The sequence below is a fragment of the Phocoena sinus genome, chromosome 15 (assembly GCF_008692025.1).
Source record: "Phocoena sinus isolate mPhoSin1 chromosome 15, mPhoSin1.pri, whole genome shotgun sequence".
Lineage (NCBI taxonomy): Eukaryota > Metazoa > Chordata > Mammalia > Artiodactyla > Phocoenidae > Phocoena > Phocoena sinus.
In genome coordinates, this window is record NC_045777.1 from 46,047,423 (window position 1) to 46,068,293 (window position 20,871).

At 44.0% G+C, this 20,871-nt stretch overlaps 1 protein-coding gene across 3 annotated transcripts in view; it reads right to left on the reverse strand.

Annotated features, from left to right (window-relative positions):
* KIZ (kizuna centrosomal protein) overlaps window positions 1-20,871 on the reverse strand; it is a 114,196-nt gene that overhangs the window by 28,873 nt on the left and 64,452 nt on the right. For all 3 annotated transcript variants that reach the window (XR_004345745.1, XM_032604899.1, XM_032604900.1), the window contains one exon: window positions 7,779-7,929. Coding sequence is in view for 2 of the 3 variants with exons in the window: in XM_032604899.1 (XP_032460790.1) it covers window positions 7,779-7,929 (151 nt within the window). In the remaining variant the exon portion in view is untranslated. The remainder of the gene's footprint in view (window positions 1-7,778; window positions 7,930-20,871) is intronic.

Below are 20,871 nucleotides of genomic sequence, written 5' to 3' on the forward strand. Positions count from 1 at the left end.
TTTAACTGAAATTAAAATGTCTTCAAGATAAAATAACACCTGATTATTTTCCAGCGTAATTTAATTCTTTACAACAACTTACACTCACAAGAAGACATTTTTTGAGGACTGAATCTTATGTAATGCAATGTTTTTCTACTTGGGAAGTATGTATATGAGACGTGACCACCTCTGTTAACCTGGGTGGTTTACCCAAGATCTACTCTTTCACTGCACGAATCCTGTTTTTCAGGCACGTGAGGACAGAGTTGGTTTGGACTGAGAAGGAGACCTGGAAAAATGTGACCTTACGGTATCCCCATTCTTCAAGAAATGACCCCTGAACTTCCCCTCAATGGGAAGATTGTGGAAAAACTTGGGGGCGGAGGAGGATACACTAAAGCAAAAAGAGAGCCGACCTTATTGGAAATCATAACCTTCAACGAAGGATAAAGACACTCTGTACTTTGCCACTAAGCCTGCCGGGGAGCTTGAGGAAACTCAGCTGCCACATGGCCTATCTGCTTTCACAGGGCACTGAACTGTCGACATTGCCAGAAGTGTCCTGGGCAGGGAGGTGGGCAGGGATTTTACCACAGCCAATGTGAGAGGCAGAGAAAAAGTGGCACTTAATAGGATACGTTAATACTCATGCCAGTGCATTTCCAGGTCAGCACTCCTCCCCCAAGAAATAAAAATATACTGGTGACCAGAGCTGAACAACCATTGGTGCCGCTGTCCCGCTGCCAGAGCACAAGCCTCTCTCTCCCCCTACTCGGAAGTGGAAGCCTGCCCCGGCGGTGGGAGAGGAACACTAGGTGGTGGCACCGACCTCTCCCTGGTACCTGATGACAGTAGTAAACACGGGGCAGGGTCCGACCCACTGTGTGGGGAATGGACCTGAGACCCTCAAGGGAAGGGGGAGCTGGGCAGAGGCTCCCTGGTCATCTTCTGTGCAAGAGTGAAACGGTAACAATGCAAACATCTAGTGAACAAAGGGGAATATCATACTCTTTCCTTGTCATCAACGTGAAAGGATGTGAAGAATCGCCGAGGCCAAACCTTGAAGATTGAGCCTTATGAGTTTGGCCGAGGCCACGGTCATACGCCTTGACATCCCTGCAAGGCTCTTGCCTTCGGCCCGCCTTAGGACCAGCTGGCCTCCAGGACCCATGGCTTATCCGAGGGGCCAGAAGTGGACTGAAGGGGACTTAAGGAGTTCTAGTCTCCTTGGCCAAAAGACCTGGCGTCAAGTTAGCCTTGCAGCCGAGACCTGTCTGTCCAGTTCTTGTAACCAGGAGCTTTTCCTACATTTGTATAAAGTGGGCCTTGGATTTTACTCCAACTGGGATAACTCTGGAATGAACTGAACAGGAGCCCTGTTTCTGCCGACTGGCATTCAGGTGTACCATCCTCCCTTGAAGCTCGGGCCAGGGCTGGTTCCCATCACTGGCTGCCATAGTGCCCAGTCCCAGCTGCCCATGTAAACCACGGCACTGCACTTGCTTCTAGAATCTGTCCAGAAGGACAGAAGCTACCATCTCGCAACCATCAGGATGCTCTCTGGACCATCCTAGCATGTCTCATTTCAAGATCTCTGCCCATCCTGATCTAGTCTGTCTGTCCCCACAGAGAGTAAGCTCCTATTCTGTGCACCCAATAATTCTGGATATATGGAAAGCATTTTAGGAGATGAACAAAAAGAATTGGCTTAATCTCTGTAGTTAAAACTATAATTTTCTTTTTCTGATATTTAAAATAATCCAAACTTTCTGAGAGTGCCTCAAGTATGTATTTCTTCCTCATATTATCTTATGCAATAGCTGTAACTAATAATTTCTTGGCATGACTTCACAATAGCCACTGCCTTAACCCACAGTTTAAGAATAAAGTTGTTAAAGGACTGTTGAGGCTTTCTACACTTTATACTGTAGAATTTGCAGACAATGGAGATTGTCCTAGATTTTCAATAACTCGGATTACTTCTCACTAGTCCCTCCGTGATGACACACAATCAACATCACTGTTTTGCACGTTCCTTTCATGTAAGAACTTCTTTTGCTTTAGCTGGGTTCCACCTGGGCTTCAAAAGAACACAGACTAAAGTGCTATAATGATACTGCAAACATCCTTCTAACAAGCCCTTGTAAGCTTGCTAAGAATACCACCAGTGTCACCAGCTCTATACTGAGCCTTCTTTTTGCACCATGGTGAGTAAGTGCAGGGCACACTGCAGGTTTTCATTTATTTCGTATATTTTATCCCATTTATCTTCACTACTTAATACTCATATCTCTAGGATTTCTCTTACTAATTCTAGAGATAACTTCTCAGAGATGAGTATTTTATATCTATAAGGGTTTTTGATGGATGGTCAAATTACAGCATGAGAATGGTTGGTTTGACTCTGCTGGACCATGAAGCCAACAGAGATGGCGGTAGATCTGCCCAGCGGGTCATCCGCAGAGGAATTCACAAGTTAAGTCCCTAACAAGCAGGAAATAATGACAATATGGGACAGAAACAAAAGTCAGCCTGAGACAAGGAACGGTAGGAAGGTCCATTCAAAGGGCCCACCAAAAACAACTTATGCAGAGTCAGGAAAAACATCTGTGATACATTCTCAAGATGTACTGTTTGCAGATCTTTGAAAAGGTGCATTTCTAAGGAAGGCCCCAAACGGAAGGAGTTTGCAGTGTGACCGGCGAAAGAACTAAAGCGCAAAGAGTGAGCAAGCTGCCCTGCACGTCCCACCTGTGACTGAAGGGCTCTGCAAAGTGGGGCTCTCTACCTGAAAAATGCCACCAAAGATGGACCTTCTGATGGTGCTTATGAATGGCCCGTGCTTGGGTTCCAACTTATTTGTTAGGTAGTAAAGGCTCGCTCTCATCTCATACATTTGAAGCCCAGTGGTGGTGGTAGTGGTGGTGGTGCTGGAGACTGCCTCATTGTTCTTAGCAGTCTGCAGCCTAAGTCAACACCAACGAACTAGTCCCTCACTTTTCTAACCTTCCCAGGAGCCAGGAGAAAGCGCTCAGAAATTCAGCGCCAAGGCACACACTACTTACAGGATGACTGAGAGTGACACCTCCATATTTCAGATCTTATGAAAGAAAAACTGTCCTATGAGTTACGCTCAGCAGGACACCTAGGATTAATTGGCTCATTTTCTCAAAGTTCTGTCTAAATATGGATCTTGCTAGGCCTAGAACCCTAAGAGTCATCTAGGTTGACTCAATTTACATCTAGAAACTTATCAATTGTGAAATTCACAGGCATAAATAGATAAATGAAGATATTAATGGAAAAGGCTTTGTATCCAAACACCATTAAGAAAAATGAAAGGTGAAAATCAAACTGCTCAAAATATTGTAGCAAATAATACAAATTCATATATGAGTTCTTAAAAGTCAGTAAGGAAAAATATTACTAACCTAATAGAAAAATGAGCAAAGAACGTGAACTGGCAAATTACTAATATAAAGAAGAAATACAGATGGCTAACAAATAGGTGGAAGAAAAGTGTGACCGCAATTTGACCTCCCTGGCACTTCTCAATTTGGTGCTCAAAAAAAAAAATTGATAGTATCCAGTTTCATAAAGAGCTCAGAGAAAGGATATTTTCATCCATTCCTGGTAAGTGATGACCCTTCCAGGGTGAGATCTGACAGTGCAGAGCAGAAGCCTGAGAGACGCACATACCCTTTGACCTAACAGATCTACATTTAGGAAATCATTCTCAGGAAACCGCATGGGAATCTGTAAAAACTGAACTGCTCAGATATTCTTTGAAACCTTTTTACTAGAGGATAAATTAAAAACAACTTAAAATGTTTAACACCAGGAGCCTGGTTAAAGAGACAGTGGAAGAGCCACACAGGGGTCTCTGTGCAGCCGTTAGAAAGGATGTAGAACACGCGACGGCATGAAAGGAAGTTCACCTGTGACAAGTGGGGACCATGGAGCCCGTGCACACAAACAGTATAACCCACGTTTGTCAATATGTTAAATATTAAAGACCATACATCGCATTGTCAACAGGGTTCTATGTGGACAGTTGGATAACAGGCAATTTTCTTCTTTTTGTTTACCTTAATATTCCAAGTTTGGTTTTTTCCCCTGTTACTTTTTTAAAGAAAACATATGCTAGCTCTAGAAGAATACGGTTTCTGCAACGGGTGCTACAAAGAGAAAATGAACGTGAAAGCACTTAATAAAATAAAATTACCTTCCATATGTAAACCAGTGCTGTTAATGCAGACACAGAAGAACAAGAGAATGAAACACCACAGATGTTGACAGCATGGATGTTTCCCCTCATACACAGATTAACTGACCCTTCCTCAAGAACCTTCCTCCTGCACACCGGAAGTAATTTTTCAGTGTTAGAGAAACGCGAGTATCATTACTTAAGTTTTATCTGAGTTATAGGAGAGGAAGGGGATTTCATCGATGTAGCACTGAAAAGAAAGGGGAAGTATTCATATGAGCCAGTGAACGAGTATTCAAGAGAGAAGAACAGAACACCAGTCCCTCATTTCAGGAGAGGGGCAGGGGTTTCTGTGGCCGTTCCCATCTGCTCTGCAAGTGACTCCGGCAGGCTGGGCTGCTTTGCCTGCAGAGGTCCCCCTGGGTGGAAGCAGGCTTCACTTGGGAGAAAAGCAGTATTAAGGTACTTTGTATTTTAATGAAGCACCCAACTCATTTTTTTTTTTTCACATAATTACAAATTTTCCTGATTTAAAAGCATGCAGCTCAATTATGTAATTGCCTAATAGGTTATGCGGGTGCTGTGGATCTTATCTGGTCTCAGGGGGACATAATCCAAATTTCAGCAGCTTTAATGATGTATTTACTCAGGAGACGGGTTGACTCCAGCTGACAGCAAGGGACCCACAGGTAAACATCATTTACATGTGGCTGTTTAATTAGCCATTTACCCAAGAGATCAAAGGAAGTATTTCTGAGCTTCATTAGATTCTTAACCAAGTGATGTCTAGTAGTGCTTCCTTAAATTTTGAAAATCTTCTACTTTTAAGATTTTATCTACAGAGAAACATTGAACCCATACTATTTACTAAATGTATATATTGTTCGAATACAGGAAAACAACTCAAAGACACTTGACTATGCTAATCATAAAACGATTTGTGAATCTAACAGTCCTAGAGCCCAGAAAAGCATTTTATTCTCACGTCTGTAAGGCTTGCCCCTGCCCACATCATTCTGGTAACGTTAGTCTTTAGGGCCGTACATTTTTTCAGTCGCAACCTATTTGAGAAACTGATTGCTTGCTTCTATTTTTAAGGAAGGATTTTTTTTTTGGCCATGCCACAGCATGCGGGATCTTAGTTCCCCAACCAGGGATTGAACCCGTGCCCCCTGCAGTTGGAAGCATAGAGTCTTAACCACTGGACTGCCAGGGAAGTCCCTTAAGGATGGATTTTGTCATTCATTTATTAGTAATTTTTATGGCTGTCACTAAGATGATTTAAAAAGGAACAAGAAACCTACTAGGGGAGGAAGAATATCATTTGACTCATAAACTGTTAATTGGGAAGCCCCCTTCCCATTAATGATGGAGCTATTATTTGAAAAATTATGAGTGAACTGGTCGTCTGGAACTTGGAATATGTTTTCCTGATATAAACAACACCTTTAGAAAAAAAGACGATGAGATGGCAAATGGCAGGAGACCAATACTTATTTCACCCTTGACATGGCTGAGATTTGGGGTAGCCGCAGTGAACAAGAATGGAAAATGATGTCGTTACAAAACAGTACTAAATACGATGGATAATAAAACCTGAAAACAAAATCCTTTTTAGGATCTACATTTATCAATAGGTATGGAACGGATCTAAAAAGCACAGGTTCTGTTCCTCCTAAAGAATACTGTTCTTTCTCTAAGAACATTCACACAAATGGTACCATACCTCAAACAAAACAAAACAAAACTAAGGGTTATTTACTGAGTCACACGCAATGCAGTAAAATGAAAATGTGTGCAGGAAGGATGCACACAAGGTTACCTTTGAAAAGGGCAGGAACTGTGAGGGGTGCCCAGGGGCTCTATCTATACCTGCAATAATTTACTCCAGAAGGAGGGAACAGGGGAGGAAGGAGGCGAGGAGGGAGAGCAGAGAAAGGGCAGGGGGAGGGAAGGAGGAGGAGGAGGGCGAGGGAGTCCGAAACAACATGGTGCAGGGGTAACACATGTGCAAGTGTGGGTCAATGGCGTCACTGTATCACTCCATGTACGTATGTTTGAAATGCTTAAAAAAAAAATGTCCTTTTACTCTCTTTTAATTAAGGGGGCAGGAAAGGGGGGTTTGGGAAGGCTGGAGGGTGATGCAGAGGCTCTGGACTGCATGGCAGCACAGGCTGTGGCTTTGGGACAGAAGGGAAAGGTTTGCCTCCAGAGGGGGCACATGCGGAATCCTGAACACTGTGCATAATAAAAATAAAAACTGTAAAATGATCAAAAAGCCTGAGAACACTATATTATGTATAAGGATAAAAAAACATACTTGGAAGGAATTCCCTGGCAGTCCAGTGGTTGGGACTCTGCACTCTCACTGCCGAGGGCCTGGGTTCAATCCCTCGTTGGGGAACTAAAATCCCACAAGCCACACAGCACGGCCAAGAAAAAAAAAAAAAGAAAGAAAAAACATACTTGGAAACAAGACAAACAAGACATTAAGCTCAGGAGAAGAAAGGCCATGTCTATGGGGCGGCTGCTCTGGACCTGGTCTTCCACCCCCCACCCCGCACTCCCCATGTTTCCCCAGGAACGGGCTCCATCAGCTCATGTCCAGCATCTCACGCTCTCCCTAGTGACAGGTCATCAGTCAGCCCCCAACTGTCCTGGCTGAGCCGTGGCAGGGTTCGTCCTTGGCCGTCCCCCTCCCATCCATGCAGGCTAAATTCCCTGAGGCCCTGCAGACCCTCCTGCAGCCTGGCTCAAGGGGCTCCGTGGCTTTCCAAACTCTGCTGAACCCGTGAACACCGGCTCCCGAGCTGGGCCAGACCCTGCACGGTGGGCGGTGATCCCTAGAGCTTCTCATCCCCGTCCCCAGATGCAGTCCACTCCCCAGCCACAGAGAACAGCTCCGTTTCCTGGAAAAGTGTGGGCTTTCTTGGTCTGTTCTTGGGCTCCTAACAGCCCTTGCCCATCGCCCCGCCCTCTGAGCCCGTCAAAATCCTGCCTGTCTTTTAAGGGTCACCTCGCACACCCCTCGGCTCCCGCCCTGTTTCTCCAGATGGCCTGGCTCCCTTTCCTGAGGGTCCATACCCTCTGCCGTGTTCTTACTGCAGGCATCCCATTATGCCATTCCCCTGAAGGAGGGACCACGTGGGATTTCTCTCTTTCCCTCCAGTGGATCTGGGCTGCTGCCTAATCCACAGAAGTGGATTAGTACATATTTGCGGAGTTGACATAAACGACCATACAGTATTTTTAAAGGATGGAGCGGAGAAAGAAAACCAGAATTCTACAAGATGCTCCTGAATTCCCTGGGCAAATGCTGTGGTAGCTATGTTTAATTAGGTTACCTCCAGGACCTGGGTTAACTTTATGTAAGGACTTGAGATGCCTACATATAACACTGTGCAAAAGGCCTGAGATCAGACAGTTCAACCAACCAACCAACCAACCAACCAACCAACCAACCACAAAACCTCACTTACAACTTATCATTTTTTTCAAATATGTTAATCATTGTTAAGAACGTAACTATTTCCTCAAATGACTAACTTGTACATGTTGAAACTTATTTAAAAAAATAAAAATTACTAACCCTTGTCCTCTGGTCCACGTTTTTGACTGGGAAAACTTCAGACTGCTTCGCGACCACCTCTTCTTGGATAGAATTATCATGTCTTTTCAAGGTGGTAACACACTGGCCCGATGGTGTCCTCCATAAACCTGAGGCTGGTGCTTGTTCAAACCTATGAAACAGAAACAGGAGACCCATTAGACGTGTGCCGCGCTGGGTGACTTACGAATCTCCCACATAGTTAAAGGCCCCCATAATCAAGCTAGTATTAGACAGTTTATCCAGAAAAGTCTGGAACCTAATATATTCTGGGCTAAGGGAATTTCCAGAGTCCAGTACTTAGATGCAGTACTAAAAGGAACCAGGCCCACTTAGGAAAATGCGTTATATTCCAGGTCTGGGGCAGGAAATGCACCAGATGAGCCTGGAGCACCTTGTCGTTCCAGGAAGTAAGGAAGTTCTCAGACTTCTGAGCTGTGTGCAAAGGCCTTGAGGGTTCTCTTGAAGGGGCTTCCACTGGCCAAGGACAGGACAGTTTGAGAACCAAAAGGATAATGACTACCGCAGACTGATACACAGCAAATATATAAAAATACATGAGTTCGTTTGAAAAATAAGTAAATAAAATTTTAAAAATAATAAAAACCTTTGGATTCACAGGCCACAACACAGATGAATCTACAGACATTCTGCTAAGTGATATAAGCCAGTCACAGAAAGGCAGATACGGTATGATCCCACTTACATACGATGCTGAGGGTAGTCAAATTCACAGAGACAGAGTAGTGTGGTGACTGCCGAGGGCTGGGGGAGGGAGGAATAGGGACTAGTTTAGCGGGCCCAGAGCTCCAGTTTTGTGAGATGACGCAGTTCTAGAGATCTGCTGCACGCCAATGTGAATGTACTTAACACTACTGAACTGTACACTTAAAATGGTTAAGATGGTAAACTTTATGTTCATGTGTGTTTTCACCACAAAAATACAAACAACCCAACCTCTGGATGCTGCTAGGGCAACAACTCATTATTCTGGAAACTGGTTAAGTAAAGGGATAGAATCAAGCATTTACCCTGCCTCTGTGGTTGAAAAAAAAATTTCAGAGTTACCAAGTAGTTGATGGGAAAAGTTTTTCCAACTAATAAATGCAGAAGAAAGAACTGAGTTAGAAAAGTCACCATTTTCTAAGTCCAAGTGAATGAAATGCATCTAGGAAAGGATCCTAACTTTGAGAAAATTGCGTAATGGAAGCTTTATATCAGAGGCACCCGTCTGCCAACGCTCGAGCCCACGGCCCAGCCTTGGCAGCACAAACGGTGGGACGAGTAGACACCTGCTGCCTTAGGAGGTGGAGTAAGAAGGACCAGCACTGCCTTGGATGTCATTCTGCCAGAATAACCCGCCTGGAATGTAATCCTGGACCCAGGTCCAACCATCAGTTTACAGGGAAATCATTTGGATCCTGATTCAAACACAGCAAATACAGACAGACTTTTTTAGAGAAAGCCAAAGCAAACTGACAAGGACTAGGTAATAAAGAATCTTCTTAAATGGTAATGTATTTAATCCTTGTATGTTAGAGATGTAAGTATTTGTGAGAGAAAAATGTTGTCTGTTTTAAACTACTCAAGAAAAAAGTGTGGGTGAGGGAAGGAGATAAAATAAGACTGACAAAATGTTGACAACTGTGGATCTGGGTGAGGGTACATGGGATTTCATTATACTCATATCTGCTTTTGTGGATGTTTAAAAATTTCAAAGTATAAGCTAAAAAACAGTGTACTAATATCTGCAACTTACTTGGAAATGCAGACAAATAACAGATTGGAACTGATGGATGGATGGATGGGAAATGGAGAGAGACAGATTTGGGAGTGTAATAAAATGTCAATGGTAGAATCTGGGTGGTGGGTATGTGGGTATACAGTTCTTTTTACTTTTCTGTATGTTTGGAAATTTTCATAATAAAATGTGAAAAAAGTTAGTCTAGGTACAATCCAGAACCTTTTAAAATAAATCTTAATTGTTATAACCTTTGCCTGACCTAACCCTAGTTTTTCCCAAGACTTGATTATAAAGTGGGATGATGCATCATTGGAATCTTGGAACTTATTTAAACACTTCCCCAAATGATTCCAAGGTTCCAGGCTGGTTTGGTAGAAAGCCCCTTTAGCAACTTGCCTCTCCTGGTGATGTCTAGATCCCAGTGACGTCATAAAGCCCCCAGTTCCTCTTTTCTGTTCTGTTCTATGTGAATGGAGCAACCTTTGAATCTGTACTTGGGTTTGCAATAGATTTATTTCCCTCCTAGGAAAATGCGCTCACAGGCCATCAGCAAACCCTAGTCCAGTCAGCAGGTATATTTCTCATAATGAGTAAATCAATTGTGTTTTTAGCCTGAAAGAATGTTTAGTTAGGATGAATTAAATTTGAAAACAAGTTTAATGAGGATGAGTTAAACTAGTTAAGTTAGTTGGGATGGAATGAATTATCAGAGACCAGTCTCTCTGGTGACTGATACACATGATTTCTGCAGAAGCAAAGCCAAGCAAGGCAAGACTCAGGTTACTAACACCTCTGCCAACTGTAACCATCCTTTGGGTCCTGGAGTGAAAGAAGTAGCTAAGGTTTCCTATAATTATTATACCTGCTTCACAAAAGAACGAAACCTATGGGGTCAAAAAGCAAATAAGCTTCTGGAGGAGATCGAGCACTAGAGCCTGTGACTTCTGAACAGCTAAACCAACACCTGGCAACAAGGAGGGCTTGGGCCATGGCTGGCCTTGTGTGGAGTCCCGTCCCTGGTTCCTCACAAACATACAGAATCAGAACATCTACATAGTGGTACAAAGGACTTAAGTTTTTTCCTCTTTTGTCCACTTCACTTCGGAAACTTTACAGTATCAATGTCACACGGAAAAAACAAAGTGTGACGTCAGCTAAATTATATACTCCTCTAATTAAAGATAAGTAAAGCAACAGACTCTAAATAGTCTATAATTAATTTCATATACTTGGAATGGTTTCCAATGAGAAAACTGCAATTTAAGCAAATGTACCAGCATTTCCTAACTACAAATGATTTACAACAGATTGGTAATTTGACAAAAGTTTTAAATGCAGACAAAGTAATAAGTACCTTGAATTTTATTCTGAGCATAAGCAGAATAAGATAAAGAGATTTCTACATACTATACTCCAAACACTATAAAGCTGACTCAATTGTTCAGCATTAGCTTGAGAGTACAATTGGGTGACTCCGCCTGAAAGTAGCCACTGACAGAGACAATTAATTGCACCGGGACAAACATAAACTCATGGGTTGTCTCATCACGGTTTTCATATAAGATAAAGTGCTTAAGTAATCACTTTTGTGTTAAAATATATTCTCCAGGAGGCAACATGAACAAAGTTTTAAAATCAACTGCCCCAAGTGACATGAATCATATTTTAAAAACTCATAATTGTCTAAAATAATGACTTGGTCCTCCACCTAATAATAGTAAACCTTTCGTATGAAGGACTTTCAACATTTAATCCTTGATATAACAAAAATTAATAATAATGATGATAGGAATGGTTTTTCATTTTTAAGATGCTTCATCCTGTGATAGAGAATTCAGAAATCTCCACACTATCTTTCAGAGTATGCTATGGGGCAGGTGTCCCATTTTCCAGATGGGATTAAAGCAAAGAGACAGATGTCGCCTGCAGGTTTGGTCAGGGGCTCAAGCAGGGCCACGACCACACCAAACACGGCTCTATTCACAGGCCTGCAGGAGTCCATAAGCTGTCAGAGCCTTCCCATTCTGCCCGGCTTAGAATTCTGTGACATCAATGTCATTAACAATTAAGGAACAAAAGTATCATTCTCTCCAAGTCTGTGTTTCCGGAATGACCAAGCTGACTGTTTCAGTCCAAGGGATATCACAAGGCAGAAGGGAATACTTCACTTCGGGGAATACCTAGCAACAGCTCCTGGGTGCTAAGGGGCACAGGAGGTGGGAGCACACAGAGGGCAGGGGGAGCGTGACGCCGGGATTAAAGCCTGTGAGACTATTATAAATAGTGCCGCAATGAACACTGGGGTGCATGTGTCTTTTTGAATTATGGTTTTCCCTGGGTATATGCCCAGGAGTGGGATTGCTGGGTCATACGGTACTTCTATTTTTAGTTTGTTAAGGAACCTCCATACTGTTCTCCATAGTGGCTCTATCAATTTACATTCCCACCAACAGTACAAGAGGGTTCCGTTTTCTCCACACCCTCTCCAGCATTTATTATTTGTAGATTTTTTGATGATGGTTATTCTGACCAGTGTGAGGTGATACCTCATTGTAGTTTTGATTTGCATTTCTCTAATAATTAATAAAGACGTTGAGCATCTTTTCATATGCCTCTTGGCCATCTGTATGTCTTCTTTGGAGAAACATCTGTTTAGGTCTTCTGCCCATTTTCTGACTGGGTTGTTTGTTTTTTTGATACTGAGCTGCATGAGCTGTTTATATATTTTGGAGATTAATCCTTTGTCCGTTGATTCATTTGCAAATATCTCCTCCCACCATTCTGAGGGTTGTGTTTCGTCTTGTTTATGGTTTCCTTTGCTGTGCAAAAGGTCTGAAGTTTCATTAGGTCCCATTTGTTTATTTTTGTTTTTATTTCCATTTCTCTAGGAGGTGGGTCAAAAAGGATCTTGCTGTGATTTATGTCATGGAGTGTTCTCCCTATGTTTTCCTCTACGAGTTTTACAGTGCCCCATCTTACATTCAGGTCTTTAATCCATTTTGATGGATAAAGAAGATGTGGTACATATATACAATGGAATATTACTCAGCCATAAAAAGGAATGAAATGGGGTCATTTGTAGAGATGTGGATGGACCTAGAGACTGCCATACAGAGTACAGTAAGTCAGAAGGAGAAAAACAAATATCGCATATTAACGGATACACGTGGAATCTAGAAAAATGATACAGATAGAACCAGTGTGCAAGGCAGAAACAGAAACAGATGTAGGGAACAAACGTATGTACACCAAGGGGGGAAGGGGAGGTGGGATGAACTGGGAGGTTGGGATTAACATATATACACTAATGTGTAAGGAATGGACAGCTAATGAGGGCCTGCTGTATGGCACAGGGAATGCTACTTCACTTTGCTGTGCAGTAGAAACTAACATTGTAAAACAACTATACCCCAATTAAAAATAGTAAAATAAAATATAAGGAGCATAAAAAAAATAAAGAAATAAAGCCTGTGAGAAACGACTGGCAGCTAAGACCTGACTGCTTGTCTCTCAAAGGTCAGGTAGACACCTGGGCCTTTTTCCGAGGCTAGAGAGGGAGCCAGTGACAATCAGTGTGCACTGAACAGCATCCTCAGTCACGACACGGGGTAATTCTAATTGTAACAGAACACAACAGTGACATTATAATGGAACCATTCCTGACTTCTTTATCTGGCTTTAAAAAATGATTGTGGCAAAGAAACAGTTCTGAAGGCTCCAGATATTAATTTTAAAATTTGTGTTGGTCATAAAGAAGGATCATTTCTTCTGGAAGGCTGATTTATACATAACTGTAGATCAACAGTCATGTAAAAATGCGACTTCTCATAATGGAAACCAATGCTCTATTTATGCATGTTGAGAAACTATAACAAACATTGGTGTAGTTGATGGAGATATCATATCTTATCACCCACAGTCACAGTTTGGCAGCCCAGGTTAAGAGAGTCACACGATGAATCATTTAGTCTAACAACTCAGTTTGCAAAGAGAATTATAAATGCATAATATGCTTTTTATGCGACATACCACAACTGTGGTTTATGCCAAATAGTATATCAACAGACACACAAGGCAGTGAGAAAGAAGCCGGGCTCCAGCTGAAGAGCCTTACAGTACACAATCACCAAGTGACCAGACTCCTCCTCCCCAGCCAGCTTCTTTCACACCCCTGTAAAGGGTATTCTAAAGACTGCCTTTTGTCACTTCACATGATAAAAAACATGGAAGAGGATTTTCGTGCACTGCCCTTTACTGCTGTTAAGTTGAAAAGCTACTGATCCAGGATGGTCATGTCTAGCATTCTCTGTAGTCTGGAGATCACAGCATGATGCAGAAGGGAATGTAAACACATTCAGGACTTGTGAACCTCACCTTGTGGTCTGTGGAATGGAGCCCTGAGATTAGCCAAGTTTTCTTGTAACAAGGTCCTTTTAGAGGCCATTACCCTGACTTCTCCTCACACCCTGATGGGACCCAATACACACTGGATTTATGCTGAATTCTACTCCGAAAATCATGTTATCCTTCCTGTTTATATCATTACATAGAAGTGCCTGTGTGGCATGTAGAAGGGAGAGAAGACGAGGCCGGATGTTAGACAACCAGACCCGAAGCCCCTCTGGCTCTCCTGGCCAGTCAAGGCCCTTTCAGATGGCTGACCACACCTGAGCCGTCATTTGTTCTCTGCTGCAAAATGGTGGGGACCTACTTCATAAAGAGGAAACATAGTCAGTCCCTAGAATACAAATCGGGGTTAGGACACTGGTAACATTCACATACCATGAATCAAGCACCTACCAGGGGCCAGCACTGGACAAACTATTACACATACTACACAACTGTAATTTTGCGAATTCAATTAAGAAGCCCAGATGCCACGAAGCTTCTGAGGCCATGCATGAGAAGACACCTAGAGTGCCGAGAAGGTGGGTGGAAGGATCGATTTCTATCTGATTTAGGAAGGACGTACAAGAATCATGGTTCGTATGCACCAACCACCCTGCAAATGATTAACCCCCACTCGCTCACCCCAGCTTTCTAGCCATTTAAGGCACGTCCTCCGAGCGCTGCTCTCGAACTTGAGGAAGCAGAGTTTAACACTCATTCAAACCCTGCATGGCTGGGCCCCACCTCCAGACTCCTGATTCAGTGGATCTGGGGTGGGACCCAAGAACGTGCATTTCTAACAAGCTCCCAGGGCTTGTCGATGCTGTTGGTGCAGGAACGTACTTAGGGGTCTGTATCACTAGCATGACCTTGGAAATTTAGGAACCTATCTGGGGTTTGGACCTGCTAAGGACATCCCTCTAGATGGTGGCTTTGCTGGATAACCTGGGCGTTCACCAAGGTACGCTAACATGTCAGACAAAGCCTACCCACCTTCCCTCCCCCCAGGTAAGCCTAAAAATGTTGCTATGGGCTGGGGTTGAGTAGATAACATCCAATTAACAATGAAAAACAGATACATTCACAAAGAAGGAGATGGTGAAGCCACAGTTAAATTGATGCTGCAAGTGCCCAGCACAGTGCTGATCATGTGGACCAGTGTTTCGAGACCCTTATCTGGGAACAAGGGCCGACCCACCACAGCAGCAACTTGACGACAGTCACACCTGACTTGCTTTTCGTTGCTGCCACCCCCAGGGGAGAGTCTGGGGATCTGGTGAAGGACAGCTGCTTCACAGGCGTCAAGGTCTTTTCTCAGAATGTCACTGTGATTACACAGCCTATAAAATAAAACAGGTACTGCAGGAGATGTTTATTTAAGCACAGACGGCCAGCTTCTAGAATCTATGGTGGTTCCTCATGGTTTATTGAAATATATCTGTAATATAATCTAGACATAAAAACGCAGCAACCAGACTGTCTCTCGACAAAGATGTAAAACGGGGTGGTTTGAAAAACTTGTTTGTGTGTATGTGGCAGTTTTAAATCCATCAGAGGAAGTAGCTTTTAACCCTTTGAAGACTTTAATGATGTTCAGATCCACAGCTGTGCAATCTCATTCCACACGCCACCTGACTGATAGGAATGCCAGAGAATCTTAACAGCAGAAAAGGCTAATTTTACATTGTCAATCATAACAAAGTTAGAGCTCCTCAACTCACATGAAATTTACTTAAATTGTCACTGCTAAGAAATTGAAAACTGCTGGCTGAAGTACAGGTTACATCCTCTATTTCTGAATGTAGAAAAATGACTATTATTTCTCCATTCAGATTCCACTGCAACATTTTCTTTATTCTTAGTAAGAACAGGAAGGAGTGGAAAGAGGGATTTAGCCCTCATCATCAATTTGCAGTCCACGGGGGGACTGGTGGAGTGTTAACAATTTGGCCACTGTTTTAGGTTAGGTCTGTCATAGGGCCACAACAGCCTCCAAAGAGATTGGGTAGTAACTTCCTTTAAAAAAAAATGTCTGTTTGCATGATTCTAAAAAGCTATGGGAGAAGATATCAAAGACAAAACAGTATTTCTCCTTTAAAGGAACTGATCACATGTGTAGTTGGGAAGATTCAATACGTACCCCAAAAGGAAAATGAAGCAACTTATAAACCAATGTTCATTAGCAAAGTACTACTAATTTGTAATTAGTGCAAAGGTTGGTTAAGTTACTAGATCTATGCAATGGCCATGCGCCCAATGAGGCAAGGATGAAAAAGACCTGCTCCTCCTGTACACTGGAGGTATGGACCCACCCCCCACTCTGGAGCAGGTTTCCACCCTGGGCAGGAAATAGAAATGGGCCCCCAGATTCAAGCCCTGTTCTCGACTCCGGACCACCCTGTCGGCACTCCAGCTCCTTGCCAAGTCCCGAGCTCCTGTCTAAACGCTAAGCCTGGAGTCTTCATCCCTATGGGCCAGACCCTGTTGGGTCCTTCACTCCTGAGCTCTGCTGCCCCACACCTCCTGGACTCCTGGCCAGTGGGACTTACAGCACCTGTGGATACCTGCTTTTCCTAAGGCAAAATCTGGGTCCTGATTCTCCCTGGAAGGCTTTATCTTGTCGCCAACCAATTCACAGAATGAGACTGAGGCAGGAGATAGATGGGCCCCCCCCACAGGGTAAACAGCTGGAGTTTGTTCCCTGTGGATGATACTCCAAGATGAAAATAGCAGGACAATCGAGAGAAGAGGCTGGGCCCTGCCCAGATAAAAGACCACATACTTCTCATTCTCGAAGTCAAAGAGATCTGCCCAACTAGAAAGCTCCTTGGAGGTCAAAAGGGGAGTGATGCCAACCTACCCATAGGTCTCTTCGCTGGCATCCATCTTGGCTGAGAGATGCGCATGCACATGGCAGGACCCTGAGATATACCAAATATGGACTCAGAATCAGGCAAATCAAAATGACTGGCCAAAAGAAACCCGGAAGAAATGCCCTACATAAGTGATTCAAACTACCACAAGGGCACGACTCTCTCTCTGAGAGTCCACACGTACTGTACCCTTTTTCCTCCTAATAAACACTTTACTTGTTTCACTACCTTCTGTCTTTGTGGGAATTCTTTTCTGCAAAGCTGAAGGGCCAGGGCCTTGTCACTGACCACTGGTCTAGTGGCTAGGATTCAGCACTCTCACTGCTGTGACCCGACCTCAATCTCTGGCTGGAAACCAAAACCCTGTTCAAGCCGCTGCAGGCTGAGGCCACCGGAGATCAAGACCTGCCCTTAAGAAGAGGAAGATAAGCCAATTTCAGAGCAGTAAAGGAGCGCACAAGGGGAAGACAATCAGGAAGTGGGAGCAGGACCTTCTGCCGGGCAGGATGCAGATGGAAGAGAGATGACAGCTGAAGCCAAGGAGCTACAAGGCAAAGGTGACGGGAAATGCCAGGGTGAGAGAGGTGTGGGGACCAGCAACGAGATGAGTCTGGCCAGGTGGTGGCTGCAGTTGGTGGTGACGGAATAGTAAAGGGGAATCAAATTCGGTATAAAACTCTGGTGAGGCAACAGAGATAAACCTTGTGGATTCTGGAGCCATGGCGGGTTTCCTGGCAGCTGTGCCTCGATGGGGTTGGTGAGGGACAGACTGGCCAGGGGACTGACCCTGTGCTCTGGGTGGCCGGGGGGAGCGCACAGGTGTGAGCGCTGTGCGGGAGGACCCAAGCACCCATGGCTGGTGGGCTGAGGATGCTAAAAGCTGGGGCACATGCCAACCTCAAATGGCCAGTCGCCCGAGGCTTCCACTGAGGAATGTGTCTCAGTGAGGCTCCATCTTTCCAGTTTTCGAGAAGCTGGAAATTCACAATTACTAGTTTTATTTTTATATGCCATCTCTCAAATTTTAAAATGGGGCAACTATTCAAAAGAAAGTTAAATACTGTGCTTGACAAACAGGGGCCCTCTGCAGGCTTGGGGTCTCCAGCTTACGATGCCTCTAGACACACTTCCCGACCAGGTGGTAAACCCCAAGCAAGGGCTGTGGCTTCCGCACCTCCTCCCAAACCCAAGTACAGCAGGGAACTCGGTAGACACTGGTTAATGCTGCTGTGCTAAGGAGGGGTGGGGGCAGCCTCCCTCCAGGGATGAGCACTTTATCTCTGCCATTCTCAGGAAAGATGAGAAGAGAAAGCTGATCAGCGGTTTGATTATTGTTATAAACCCCCTACAGACAATGCTCCCTGATGCCAGCATCCGTGCCCACCCCCGCAACCCGATACCACCACAGTGGGGCCAGTGCTCCATCACACTCCAAACGCCTTCGTTCTTTCCTAGTCTGATTGGTCCAAACATCAGGTCTGCTTAGACCAGCTCCCCCCACATCTGTCTGGGAGATTCTCCGACTGCCTCCTTCGCAGGGATCTTTCTCATCCCTGAATTCCTCTAGCACAACGCAGACAGCATCCTACTCTGTACTGCTCTCCAGTTATGCCCTGTCTGCCAAGTCTTCTCAACATGACCAGAAGCCTGTTGAGAACAGCAACTGGACTTGTGATTTCACAGGATGCTGAAGACACACTTAAAGACACTGTGTGTTGAATGACACGCCAAGATTTAAAAACAGATTAGGGAATTCATGACACGCCTGTTGTCACAGCCTGTTTTTACATGTTGGTGTCACACCAGTCTGGGGCTTCCAGGGCTCCGCAAGGAGTGATCAACAAGACAGTGATCAATTAGACGGCCGCAAGCACTGTCCCCATGGAGCTACGGCCGATGCCAGATTAACTCTGAACCTTGATGAGTTGGTCTGTGTTGAGATTTCTAGCAGTTATCTCCCCATGGGTAGACTTTAGTTTGCAAAATATCCATCAATCCTTTGCTGAAAATAACTCTTAAATAATTCACACAGTGTACTGAGCTAAAGATTAAAGACTATGTGTTATGAAAATACTATTTCAGAATTCAAGACCCCAATTTCATGTCTTCTATTTGCATTCCTACCAAAATACTTCAGCTGGGAGGGCAATGGCCTGACAGCCCATGTCCAGTCTCCCCGGGGGAATATGTGGCCTGGCACCAAGGCACTGGGCCCTACCATCCAGTCGTTTTCTGTGAATTCCGGCAAGTGGACAAACCTGCTGGATGACAAGCAATTGCTAGAAACACAAACGGCACTTTAAAATATTTTATTTCATCCAATAATAGTTAAGTACACAATAAATAAAATTAGTTTTTGGCTAAATTTAAAGTAATTACTTTTTTAAAAAAAATATTTATTTATTTATTTTTGGCTGCATTGGGTCTTCATTGCTGCACACAGGCTTTCTCTAGTTGCGGGGAGTGGGGGCTACTCTTTGTTGTGGTGCGTGGGTTTCTCACTGCGGTGGCTTCTCTTGTGGAGCACGGGCTCTAGGGTGCACAGGCTTCAGTAGTTGTGGCACACGGGCTCAGTAGTTGTGGCTCACGGGCTCTAGGGCGCAGGCTCAGTAGTTGTGGCACACGGGCTTAGTTGCTCCGCGGTATGTGGGATCTTCCTGGACCAGGGCTCAAACCCGTGTTCCCCGCATTGGCAGGCGGATTCTTAACCACTGCGCCACCAGGGAAGTCCATAAAGTAATTACTTTCTAAGGTTTTGGCTAAATTTAAAGTAATTACTTTCTAAGAAAGCTTCATTTTTCAGTCACACAGAATTTAGGACATAATTTACAAGAAAGCAATTCCATGTCAGGCTAATGTGAGCACTCAAATTAAGGTAGAATTTTTTGTTTAAAGTAAGGGAGAAAAGGTGTTATGCTTTTTCTTTCACTATCACAAGCTGAGAATGACTTCTTAGCAAACAGAAAATAAACTTTTCCTTAACTGTAGCATATGACTTTCACACATGCCCGTGGGTGTTGTTTTTGGGGGACTCAGCACAGATGCGCTTCAGCTGCAGTGATGCGAGCTTGACTTTCGGGCTTCCTTTTCTCCAGGAGACAGCAGTCAGCATGGTATGGTCCCCGACTCCAGGTAGCGACAAGTTTGCTTACCTAATTTACATATTATAGTGTTACCTGTTAAAAGTTTTATGAATTACGTTTACTGTCTTTTTAACGAAACTGAAGAATCAGAAGGGAGTTGGTTACATCCAGAACAAAGTTTTAGGGAGGAAACTGTATTTCAGAACAAGCAACAACAAACAGGCATCACTCGCAGAGGTGGCCGTGGATGGTGAGCCTGTCACTAAGGAATAACCCACACGTGAGGGTGGGAAGGGGACAACCCAGATGGACTGTCTGCATCCGATTCCGGAGGTCGCAGAAACCCCGCCTGGAAACTCACGGCTTCAGTCCTACCTTCCTTTTGAAACATAAGTGGCTTTGATCTTTTCACTAAGAACACATGGTCTGGATAGAAAAGATGATTTAAAAACTATCATTTTATCAGATCCCAGGCCTTGCTTTCTGCATTTAATTCCCACGGAAATTTGTTGATTACAATGAACTTTTAAAAATTCTCCTAAGATCCATGAGGTTCTTAAACAGAAGTAACAGAATGCATTCACGTACCTAATGCTCAAAGCCCACAACTGCTGCAAAATATAACTAATGAACCAAAGCCGACTGTTGTCAGTCAAAACCCGAGCCGTTAATTCAATTTGTGTAGATTACTGGTCCTCCTGAAGCAATTTAGCACCTTTGCCAATAAGAGAAAACCTCTAGTGACACCCCACCCACAGGTACACAAACACAACCCAGAAGCAGAGAGGCCCGAAGAAAGCCCTACCTCCATAAAGATGCAAATTAAGATTTAAACAGGGTGGCAATCGGCCAGCGCTAATCCTTTTACCGAGGTGTAAATGGCTATTGAGAACTGAATTCTGGGCTGCCAGCTTTTGTTGGGTAGTCTTACAGACACATTTCACCCAGGAGCCACGCCAAGCCACCAACTCTGAGGACGACTGATA